The 12511-nt window shown below is 38.6% G+C and overlaps 1 protein-coding gene and 1 long non-coding RNA gene across 3 annotated transcripts in view; one reads left to right on the forward strand and one right to left on the reverse strand.

Annotated features, from left to right (window-relative positions):
* Window positions 1–371: 371 nt before the first annotated feature.
* Window positions 372–8717, reverse strand: LOC105078578 (uncharacterized). 2 transcript variants are annotated; one of them, XR_836166.3, is made up of 5 exons: window positions 8551–8717; window positions 7881–7951; window positions 2876–2968; window positions 1939–2221; window positions 372–1815 (listed from the first exon to the last, which is right to left on the reverse strand). It is a non-coding gene; the product is annotated as an uncharacterized LOC105078578 (long non-coding RNA). The 2 variants fall into 2 exon arrangements; XR_012508186.1 differs by lacking the exon at window positions 7881–7951 and having other exon boundaries at window positions 8551–8715.
* A 1566-nt stretch (window positions 8718–10283) lies between these two features.
* Window positions 10284–12511, forward strand: part of MEOX2 (mesenchyme homeobox 2) — a 65839-nt gene continuing 63611 nt past the window's right edge. Inside the window, exon 1 of the mRNA XM_010967148.3 lies at window positions 10284–11162. Coding sequence (XP_010965450.2) covers window positions 10649–11162 — 514 coding nt within the window. The 5' untranslated portion in view covers window positions 10284–10648. The remainder of the gene's footprint in view (window positions 11163–12511) is intronic.

Consider the following 12511-nt stretch of genomic DNA (forward strand, 5'->3'; position numbering starts at 1 on the left):
TGATATAACGAGTTCTAAACAATACCTATGTGATAGCTTGCTTTTAGCATAATTTATATACTCAGTATATGAATCAAGCATAAGTTAGATAGATAAGTAGATATAGATACAGATACAGATACAGATATAGATATAGATAGACTTTAAATCTTAAGTCCTATAGTGTTGTTTGTCTTGGGGGTATTTTGTTTCGTTGTTAAATGTCTAATTGTTTGGAGTTGAAAGGGTTGCATATTGCAATAGAATTGAAGGTAGGATTAGTCCAGTTGTTATCAACCCACTAAACATCTGCTGTTAAAGAAATGTTCATTACCTTTAAACCAAAAGCTAGATCTAGTAAAACCTAAAATGAAATGTGCCAAATGCTACTATAAATTTATTCCAAATTTATTCCAAAGTACCATAGTGAAGCAGTGTTACATAGCTTTATGTAGCTTTTTCCTTAGAACTTAATAGTAAATAGTCCTTTTGGCCATACTGAAGAGTTTCTGTCATTCATCCAAATTTCTAGGTTTTATATGCTGAGAGGTTTTTAAAATCATATTTTGAAGCAAGTAGAAAAGTCAAGTGAAGTGTATGCAACATAAATGTCTGTTTGTTACACACAAAATGTTGAGATAAAGTTGTATTTATCGTTAGTACATCATTTATTCATTCAACAAACATTTATGGAATCTTGTCTTGTTAATTGGGGAAAAAGTAGAATGAATGAATATTTGTAAGTACTTTCAAAATTTCTTACAGGGACTTCTTTTTAGACAGAATAAGATCCTTAGGATAGATGATAATGAAAATTACAATAATGATAATAATATATATCATTTATATACACACACACTTATTAGCCTTGAATTGACTTGCTAGTGTATATTATTTCATTGTTAACATGAAACTATAGAAATAAAAATCTTTATTTAGAAATGAGGAAATTTAGACACTAAAAGTTAATTAACCTTGTCACAATCTAAGTGCTAGTAAGTGACAAATAGAAGACACAGCCCAAAATGTCATATTCATGTCTATGCAATGACCCATTACAGAATGGACAGTATTGATTGAAAATAAAATACAATATCTAACAGGGAATGAATGTAATTTACACATAGAGGTAAGTGCCCCAACACAGCTGCAGACACTTGAAGAGAGATTCCCCCAAAGAATCTGAATGACTCTCATTGTGTATGGACACAACTTTTGTTCTAATTTTAATGACAATTAGGAATGAACTGCTCTAGAGCAAAGAAACAAAGTGAAAACTACAAAAATCAAAAACAAAATAAAATAAAACTGAATCTGAGCTGAGCAGTTTATCAATTAAACTTTCTTTACAGTTAGAGTTGCAGTTACACTTTCCTGATCTGATATAGCAGCTAAATGGGTACTCAAGTCCGATGATAAAATGAAACTTACAGATCTAAGTGCTCTGCTGAGTATATTTACGGAGTATTTACCCTGTGCCAGACACTGTACTAGAAAAACATCAATGTAAGATTCCAGGAAGACTCAAGAAATATACTGTTAGTGATGTGAATTAGGCCCCTCAGGAACAAATTTGAAGTCTGCCAAAAGCCTGGTGTGGCAGAAACATTTACTGCTCACCAAATAGCCATGTGCTCCAGAATATATTCCAGACCCGTAGCAGGTATATCAGGCTTTGTTCTTGCTTTCAAGCTGTGAGTAAAAATGACATGTATCACCTCTGCATCAAAGTATATAAGACCAGGTGTGTGACCCTCCACTTCTGTCTTCCCCTGCTGTGGAGTTTTGTTTTGGAGGAACGTGCGGAGATGACTAATTCACAAGGTCAGCATCTGCCTGGAGAACCAACAATCTCGCATTAGAATCTGCGGGAATAAGAACTAAACTTTTGCTAAGGCAATAAGACATAGAGGTTAATTCACTGTGACAGCAGTGTCTAGTCCATCACAAATAATATACCTGGCCGTCCTCTTTGCAAGTTTCGTTGCTAAACAAACTCTTTCAAGCATATCAATAGTTAATTAACGACGATGCTCCCGATGCACAGAGGAGTAATTGAATGTCTTCAAATAGGATGTTTTGCCACTCCAGGAATTTCCTGTGTTTCCTTGAGATCTTGTTCTGGAGATTTCCAGGTGTGGTACCACATTGTGAAGCTCCTAATCACAGGGTCAAGAGGATCAACTTACAGAGAGATTTCAGGTCTTACATCATTTTGACAGATCTATATGTAATTTAGTACCTATTTGTGGAAGGGGAAAGTAAGAGAGTGAAAGTTAAATGACATCCTCAAGATCAGCACTGTCCAAGAGAAATGCTATGTAAGCCACATTTGTAATTTTAAATATTCTAGTAGCTACATTAAAAAAGGAAAAAGGAAGAAAATTAATTTTAATAATGTACTTTATTTAGGCCAGTGTATCCATCAAATAGCATTTTGACATGTATAAAATTTTATTAATTTCACAGTCTGAAAACTGATGTGCATTTTACTCTTAAAACATATCTTAATTTAGACTAGTCACATGTCAAATGCCCAGTAACCACATGAGGCTATATTTAACCGTGCAGCTCAAGATTTAACTTAAATTTATTCCACATTTATTAAGCTTATGTTAAGCACGGTACTAGGTACACTCACAACATTGTTGAATTTATTATAATATTCTTTTGAGTTAACAAATGAATATACTTGCAGGGTTAAAGTGACAGAGCTAAGATTTAAACCCAGTCTCCCTCCTGCCTCTGGAGATGGGACAATGCTCTAGGCAAGTGGATTACAATGGGGAGTCCTGTGTAATCCAAGTAATCTCCTTCCCATAAAGCAATGGCATTAGTGATGGAGAGAAAGATGAAGTTAATGAATATTAAAGAGGTATAGTTGAAACTACTCTACCTGAAGATTGATTGCATATGGACGGTGAGAATGGTGGGGCTTGTGGAGGATGAGTTCCTGTTTCTGACTTGAGAAACTGGATTGGCAATGATGCTGTTCAGAAAAAGACTGACATGAGACTTGTTAACTTGAAGTTGAGAATTAGCCATTTTTGATCACTGGAATTGCTAGTACAGTGCAAGGAACCTAACCTTTTTTGTTTAAGCCATGACTAGGTTATACTTGGTCACAAATGCCATATGATAATGATTTAACACCTGCTAACTATTTAAGAAAAACAGTTTCTGCATAACAGAACTACAAATAGATTGGCAAATCTCGAATATTATTATGGAAAGAGAAATACTAACAGCTAATTCAGTAACCTCAGATTTACAGCATAATACATTTACAAGCTCCTCTGGCTTCTTTATATCTTTTTAAAAGATACCCATTAGGCTTTGTCACTACACATGCAACAGTGGAGATTTTTGTGGAGTTTCATAATTGTGTGCTTATCTTTGGACCTGGAAGAACAATTCCAAGTGATGCCACCTGGGCCTGAGACATTTGACTTGGCAGGGTCTTGTCAGATGATAGTAGACCATGTACTTTGGAAAATCTGATCTTAATAATCCAAAGGGGCTTGGCTTTCTACTCCGATCAAATCACATTGTTAACTGCATAATGCGGGAAATAAGAGGTGACTAAGTACAAAACTTGGAGGAATCCAAGCATCTCAAAAGCAGTTGACAGGGACTACTGGCCCACAGATGGTAACTGCTTTGGGAAAAAAAAAATGTAACAGTTATCCTAAAAAGTCATAATTGAGCTATTTTTACTTTTCTATATTTATTATATCAGGGAAATATTCTTAAAGTCGTTTGCAATAAGTGGAGGTTTATTGTAGTTGATAATGCATCACATTTATTTAAATTGACTTTGAGTATGTCTTCATAGAAACGTTAACCTACTGTAACCAACACATGTAGTCATCTGAAATGAGTTATTTGCAGAAATGCCACTGTAGATCGCTACAGATACTGTAGGTTAGAGGAAGGAACTGCCGAGTTCCCCACTACTCATGCAGCTCACTTTCAAGATCAGTAGTTTACTGTATTTTATCATAGATCGTTCCAAGATTGTTTTGACATTTTTACTCATGGCTCTGTTTTCCTGTCCATTAGTTACTTATGCCCTCAAGAATTAGCCCTTGGAAGCATGGAATTAGACCAAGATGGTATCTACAATTCTGAGGTTATAAGGCAAGGGTCAAGCAAAATGACTTGCCAGGTAGATGGAAATAATCTTTTGTAGCCACTCTGTGTTGAAGAGGTTTCAGTTAGTACTTATACACTCATGTAGTACAAAGAAAGCTTTACTTTGATCACAGGTCTCCTAGTTGGTAAAAAACAACTGTTAGCTGATGGTATGAGGAATTGCCTTATACTGGGCCCTTGTGCTTAGAGCTAATATTCCTTCTGAGTTCTGGTTAGTGTTTTATTCTGCTGAGATTCCCTAGTACTTTGAAATGCTCTAGAATACATTTAGCCCAATACTTTTTTTTTCTTTCAGCCAATGAAAAGTGTTCTATATCAGCTTATTCCCTTCCCATATACTGTTTACCCCAACTTAATAAAAATCATCCTTTAAAAATAAAGAAAATTTTGAAAAACAATTGACTACAATGACTTTCAGGTTACAGATTTGTAAGCCCAGAAGGCAATGATTATTCTGAACCTCAGACATACAGTAGCTTGCACATTTCTAGGCGTTGACCACATTGCTACCTAAGTTTCACATTACGCATGTGTGACTGCTTGAAACTTTCTCAAAACAGTATTTTGTTACTATTACTTTTATCAAAAATATAAATGCCACATATATATGTTTAAGCATAAACCTTTCTGATTACTTATTTTTAAAATTCCAATTAAACTAAAATATGTACCTGGGATCTTTTTACCGTCATTATAAGTGTATACGTGGTTTATGAGGTACAAATACAGAATCATTTTCCATATGTTTAAGCTTATCTTACTTCTCTGCCTCTTTCCTGCTAAATACTTCCCTCTGGTTTTCCCTTGACCTATTCTGTCCTTCTATCATCTTTCTAATTTCTTAAGTCAACTAAGACATAAGCAGATAGTTGTCATTTAGTCATTCTCATTCTGTTTTGAACCATTTTCATATGTCCATTACCTTGTATAAAAATACTCCCTGTCATTTCCCAAAATCTTTACAAATCTGAGCTGAATTGAAGTATTAACATTAAATTTTTAAAAGTATTTTGTTACAAGGTATCTTGTATTTGACCTTAACTTTACGTTTTGTTTGGTAAGCAAAAAGTTTTCCCTTTATTCCAGTAAACAAAAATGTTGACATCAAAGGCAACTGGTATTTCTTTGCTGAGTCTGAACTATGTAAAATTGGAGTATGCAAGTAAATATTTTAGGGGAGCTATACCAGTACAGCTAAAACACTAGAAGTTTTTCGTGATACAAGTCATAAACCCGGGCTCACAATGAAAGAGGCACTTTAAGAATAAAACATGTTACAAATTGATGAAGCATGAAAAATAAAAACACGTAAGAATAACCTACTATAGTGCCATAATTACAGTAGTCATGTTAAACTCGTCAAGTTGGAAAACTTAAAACAAAAAGCTAAGGTTTTTACCTACAATTCCCCTCTTTAGTTTCAACTGAATTTTTATTCTCCAAGATTTATTACTTGTTCTAAATTCAGTCCACTTAAACGTATAGCGTTGCTTTTTATGACATGGTAGAAATAAATGATTTTATTTTCCCTTAAATGGTAGATAGAAATTTAATGTTTATGAGTTTGATGGTATAGAATATATAACATATTATATAGCATTTCATTATGTAACTGTCTTGCATTAGTGTGCCTCTGCATCTTATAGTTAAATATGTAAAGGAGGCAGTTTTCAACTATAAAAATTTAAAATGCATACGTTATCAATAAAGATAACATGCAAGTTGAATGCAAATGAAAATGTAGCAGTGGAATGTAATTATTCCTCAAATGCAGCATTTTAAGGTAACTTTGTGGAATAATTCTGGATTTAAAACAGGTGGACAAAAGGAAGTTCAGTTAGAAATTTTTGAAATTTGAGAGGTGGTCGGTTCCTTCCTAATTTTAACACTCCCCACACAGACAAAAAAAAAGATAATTAAAATTTCATAAAATACCTGTGGAAACCAATTGGAATTCTGCAAAATTGCATTTATTTTGAATTTTTAATTAAATCTTATAAATTTAATATTATCAGTCGTAATCTATATTTTGTGCTAGTTTTCTGCATATTATCTGATACATGGGACTTGAAGAAAACCACCAATTTCTGGAATAAATCATAAATCTAAATGTAGGAAGAGATAAAAATTAGAAAAATGAAATATGTTGAATATTATTTTATCCTTTTCAGAAATAATGAATAAGTATTTCTTATAGTATATGTAGAAACAGAACACATTTTATGGTGAAAGAACCGATTGTTGTTAGGTAAAAATAAGTGACTTATTTTAAAAATCAGTAAAATACATAGAATCACTAAATAACATGCAGTAGCAAAATTCTCTCTTAAATTTTGTGGTGCGTAATTCCTGGAGAAAGGCAATTCTTAAATTTTTAAAAATGGAGTGCATCATAAATCTCATAAATTACCATTGGCTGTTTAGCATATTTTAATATATTTTCAAAATTCTTTATTTCAGAATAACTAACTAAAGGACATAACTGTTATTTCTTGGAGAGATATAGCAGAAATAATATTTATATTCTCAACAAAACTTTCAGAGACAAATCCCAGTTTCAAGTTAATTTTCCATACTTCAATTCATATATCATGACTGTATGTTACCAAGGCAATTTTATGTAGCAGGTAAAATGCAAAATAGAACTTTATAATATCTGTAACTAAAGATCATATTTAATTTGAAGTATTTTTATTCCCATCATACTTATTGGCGCAGACATTCAGAAGAATGGCAGCTCTTAAAAGAATCATCATGATTCTTAAAATTTAAACATAAAATTTTCAGATTGCTTAAGTTCTATTCCCCTTAAAATAAAAGATTCTTAAAAATACCTCTGCCTTTATTATTGAATATCATTTCATTAAGCAGAAGGAATAATAGATATACACATTTATCAAATGTGAAGAGCTTAGTGCATGTTTAAAATAGTTTTGATCATATTTCCAACTAAAGGTGAGCAGTTTACATTTTTCATACATTCAACCTCTTATAATGTGCTGCTTGATATCAAAATCTTGCATAAAATGTTATTAACTAAACATTTTTTCAGAGAAATTCAAGCATATTGTCAATATAGGATAAATATGCTATATATAGTTTTAAATGAATGCTATAGAAATTCTATAATAAATTTTGTAATTTTTACTATTCTCCATGATATAATTAGCCATTAGAGGTAAAAAGGTGTCTTTCAGCATTGAGTTTTATAGATGTAGACACTGATGTAGCTATTATAGGAATGCTAGGGATTTTTCCTGTTATCGTTGCATTTTTAAAAAATTCTCTATGGCCTCAAAAATAAATATTTTATATTATTCCAAATACTCTAAGAAGTGAAAATTTTGAAAAAAATGTAATATATATTTAGAAATTCACAGAAAATGAACCATATTTAATTCTAGAATGCATCAAGACCTTCTTTTTTACTTTTTTTTTCTTTGAATCACACTTTTTTTTTCCAAATAACAATTTCCTTATATAATGCTTTCTATTCAAAATCTGGACTTCATCATGTATACTGATGTATGTTTGGGGTCTTCATTTAAAAAGACCTTTCCTGCTAGCTTTGTTTCATTGTGTGCCTTTAAAAGAGACTCTTTTCTTTTTTAACCTTTTCTAATTTTTCTTTCGCAAGATTTCTGGCCCCACACTCAGCTGACTGACTGAGGCAGGTAGTAGAGAAATTTCTGGACATGTTGTTAACATCTAACACAATGAGTGAGGAAAAAAGCCAGCACAATCACCAGGCAGGTTCAAGGAGAAGTGGCAGCTCCTGGAGATGAGAACTTCTGTGTGTTTGCTAGTTGCTGGTTACCTGCAACACAATGGTTAAATTCAGCTCCATTCATTTCTCAATTGTGTTGCTCCCTCTAAACCGCTGTAGTGCAAATCGAAGGACCTTTATGGATTTTTTTTTTACTGATGTGTGCAAATCAAGTGTATCTTTAATTAATCTTGTCTGACATTTTCCTCAATATCTTTAGTAGACAGCGTTACATTATGTAAATATTTCTGGTGACTGTTCATGGAGGTGGCTGCCTAAATTTTTCTTTGGATAAAGTGTTTAATGCTTTCACCCAGAATCCATAGAGGAGCCACCCAAGTTTGTGAAGTTTAGTGTTGCTCTTTGTACTTCAACTTTTAATATCAGAGCACATATTGAAACCATAAACACAGTGAAAATTCAAAAAATATTCCGACGATATTAGAAGAATATATCCCCTCCTTTTTTTTCATCCTTAAAGAGCCAAGGGCGTGGGGAGTGGCAGGAAGAAACATTCTTAAGATCTAAGTCCTGGACGCCATCCTTCGAGTGCTTAAAACCCTTAGAAACGTGCAACGTGAAGAACACCCCCTTTCGAAGTCTAAAACAGTATTAGATTCCCAAAACATATCGGCAAAGAAAAGCCTTACCGTCAAACGCTTGCAGCAGGTTCCAGCTCAGACCCAGACTGAAAAGTTGAGCAGCTGGTGAACAAAAGTTTTAGCCTTTTTTTTTTTTAAACGAAGTCTGCAAAACTAATTTCCCTTAAAATAGGGCTCAATTTCCGTTAAAGAAAGCAGCACTTAGAAATCTCAGAATTCCTGATCACCCCCACCCCATCCCACCTCTGAGCAATGGAAAACAGTTCGAAATTTCACACGGAGGTAGAGGTTTATTGCGAAGCCACTATTCTACAAGACCACTTAAGAGAAAAGGGAGATGGTCAAATTGGAACCTGAGGGACTGGGTTAGGGAAAAGGTTCTGCCTTGGTGACACTTCTCAAAGATTAATCAATACTTTTTTTTCCTAATTCAAACCAGATGACTGGCCCACTTTGCTGTCCCCATTAATCCCATTAACAACTTCAAAGACCTGCTCCCCGTCCTCTGGACACCTGAGACAATGAAAATAATAGGGTGACAATGCTGGTGGCACATTTGGGGTCCCAGGCAGGATAGGTGAGCGCCGATATTCTCCTGATGTGACATGTCCCAGGCAGGGCTGAACTGTTCCTGCACCTCATTACTGGCAGCCGGTGTGCTTGCCTTGTGTAAACGATTTGGCCCCCAGCAGACAGTGTCGCCCCTCAACCATGTGGCAGTATCAAAGCCCAGCCATCGCTCGCATTAATTCACTGGTGGCAAGTTTTCTCACTCATTTTCTAGAATTTCAGATTGTAACCGAGGAGACCCGAGGCACCAGGCTTAGTAAACTTTGAGGGATACCCAAGTGTTGTTTCTCAGAAAACGGAACCATGGCAGGGTTGGGGGAAGGGGTGCGATTTGCCGGTTTAATTTCGAGCAAAAGAGAGGGTGGATTTCTGAAGGAAAACGAGGAGACATGGGCTGGCTCCTGTGAGGAAAGACTGGAAATGTGCATGCAATATACACATCTCATGTGACCGGGACGAAATCGCTTCGAAATATTCCCGACCCAGGGAAAGTTCTTCTTGGTGGACAAGTGGCTAGGAAATGGAGTGAGACTAGGAAAGCGGAGGGAAGGACGTTTGCGGAAAGCGGGGAAGAGACCCCACCTGGCACCGCAGGTGAGGATGCCAAGGTCTGGACATCAGGAACTGTCACCGCTCCGTGCTTTCTTCCACCCCACCAGGTCTCGCTCCTTGCTGCACGGCACGGAGAATGGCCTTTTCTTGCCCGCAGGGCACTTCCCTGCAACCTCAGATCTGGCGTCCGAGCCCAGTAACAACCCACCCACAGACACCGGCTGTAAAAAGCCAGGAGCGCCACTGTGCCCAGGGCACGAGTTGATGTGAAGTTTGAAAAACTTGAATTAGTGCGCTCCAAACAGGCTCTTTTTCCTTAATCTTACTGCTTCCTTCCTGCCCCTCCAGAACTAGGCACACTCCTAGATTTCCTGCAGGTGACAGTGCCCAGGTGGCACTGACAAGACACCTTTCCTAAGAGAAGTGGGCAGGTAGGACACTGGGTGCGGGGTTGGGACTATCGGGGCCGCTCCTGAACCGACCCAGCAGGAAGGGGAGCTGCTGCCGGCCGGGGCTCGGGCTTAGGCGCCGGGCGCGCCGCTTGCAGTCTTGGCGGCGGGCAGGGGTGGGCGGGCGTGGACACTCTGCGCGCGTCCAGCAAGCGATAGGAAATGGAACTGGGAGCGCATGGCGCGGACTGAGCGGGAGTTTTGGAGGGAGTTTGCATGTGGTCAGCACTGGGCTCCTAAGCCAGCCCCCAGCTCACATTACACTCTATTTATAACCTCTCAGAGCCGTTTCCCCCTGAAAGCAGTTCTTTGGGACCACCTTCTTTTGGCTTCAACCTCTCCACTCTTGACATCTGAGTAGTTCGGAGGGAAGCTCCTCCAGGTCCGAGTGGTTTATATGTAAAGGAGACTGGCCGCTAGGGCTCAGGACCGGGATTATCCGAGCTCTGCAGAAACGCGGGCGACTATTGATTTGGGAGGGGGAAAAGCCACACGGTTTCCAGTGAAAAGTGACAGAGTGTGGTGGCGTTTGGAACCGTCGTGGTCTTCTGCCTGGAACCCGAGACTTGCATGCTATGGAACACCCGCTCTTTGGCTGCCTGCGCAGCCCTCACGCCACCGCGCAAGGCTTGCACCCGTTCTCCCAATCCTCTCTCGCCCTCCATGGAAGATCTGACCATATGTCCTACCCCGAGCTCTCCACTTCTTCCTCGTCTTGCATAATCGCGGGATACCCCAACGAGGAGGGCATGTTTGCCAGCCAGCATCACAGGGGGCACCATCACCACCACCACCATCACCACCACCACCACCAGCAGCAGCAGCACCAAGCTCTGCAAACCAACTGGCACCTTCCGCAGATGTCCTCCCCCCCGAGTGCGGCTCGGCACAGCCTCTGCCTCCAGCCAGACTCGGGAGGGCCCCCGGAGCTGGGAAGCAGCCCGCCGGTCCTGTGTTCCAACTCTTCCAGCTTGGGCTCCAGCACCCCGACCGGGGCCGCGTGCCCGCCAGGGGACTACGGCCGCCAGGCGCTGTCACCCGCGGAGGCGGAGAAGAGAAGTGGCAGCAAGAGGAAAAGCGATAGCTCAGGTAAGGGCGCGCCGGGCACCCTCGGCGAAAGGGGGCGGAGAGATGACAGGGAAGATACTCGCATTAGAGTGAGGCGGCAGGGAACATGGTATGGTCTTTTCCTCTCTGGCTCCCCGCCGCCAAATTCGGCAAGGCTGCTTTGGTCCTATTATTTGGGGGCACGTGTTTCTCCGAGGGCAACACTGCAGCCAACTGCACTGTGCTCTCCAAGATTCAAACTAGTTTACCAGAGGGTTGAGAAAAAAAGGCAAGTGACAAGTATGTGAAATCGATTGAGAAGCGTGACTTTCCATCTGAGCGATGGGGAGGAGAGTGCACCCTGGGATGCAGCGTCCGCTGGGCGGGCATGCGGGTGCCGTTCCTTGACTTTTCCTTTGCAAGTTCCCGACTCAGTGGCTCGATTTTTCCCATCGTTAACTGGATTTCCAAATTATTGCACAATATTTGGAACTTGCAATGGAACTTGGCAGAGCATATGAGAAAAAGTTTTAGGTTTTTTTTTTTTAATTCTGATTTCAGTCTTCTTTAAATAGGACTTTATTCCAAATGGTAAAAATTTCCCTTTCTTGGGGAAGAAGACAAATTCAGGATTTCAGAGGATTTTAAGGAATGTCAGAGAATTGTAACTAGATATATGCTCAAACCCTTGAAGAAAGACGATTCTTAATAGTGCATTCATGTGATGCTAATCTAAAGAGAGAATTTAAGTTTCGAAAGTGGAAAGTAAAATTATCCTCCATTTGAGTATTATCAGAAACAAGTGGGAAACAAACAACCCGGGTATCGCTGGTACGCGAGGGTGCGCGCAGAAGGCGCTTATCTCCGTGGGTAAACGAGCCGCCACGCAAAAAGGGAAGCTTGCTGAACGCGGATGCTTGAAATTTAGCGCAGGCTGCCAACTAAATTTTAGCAATCCAGAGAAACTAAAGTTTTGCAGGGAACTCCTCAAAGCCCTTACCTATGTGTATCCTTATGGAATTGTTAAAAGATGCTTTACATTTAAGGAGGTTGTGAGTTTTCTTCTGTAGCAATAGCGGAACCTGTGTTCCATCTTTTTGAAAGAGCTGTCGTTTGTTTAATATTTACATATTTTCTTCCTTTGTAGAATTGGTTTAACAGTCCTGGAAGATAATTCTAGATATTAGTTTGAAAGATTGGAAAATGTTTATCCTTTAAAATGCTTTAGGTAAAATCCCACATGAATGACATTGATTGAGCCGCATATTTCATGTTCTTTTGCAGCAATGGTGTCAGTTATTCGCCAGCAGTAGTATAGGATGGATTCTCCTATCACAAACTTAAAATCTAACTTTTACTTTCCAAGGTCAGGGGTGAACTTCTGATGCCCC

Source organism: Camelus bactrianus, chromosome 7, assembly GCF_048773025.1.
Source record: "Camelus bactrianus isolate YW-2024 breed Bactrian camel chromosome 7, ASM4877302v1, whole genome shotgun sequence".
In the NCBI taxonomy this organism is placed as follows: Eukaryota; Metazoa; Chordata; class Mammalia; order Artiodactyla; family Camelidae; genus Camelus; species Camelus bactrianus.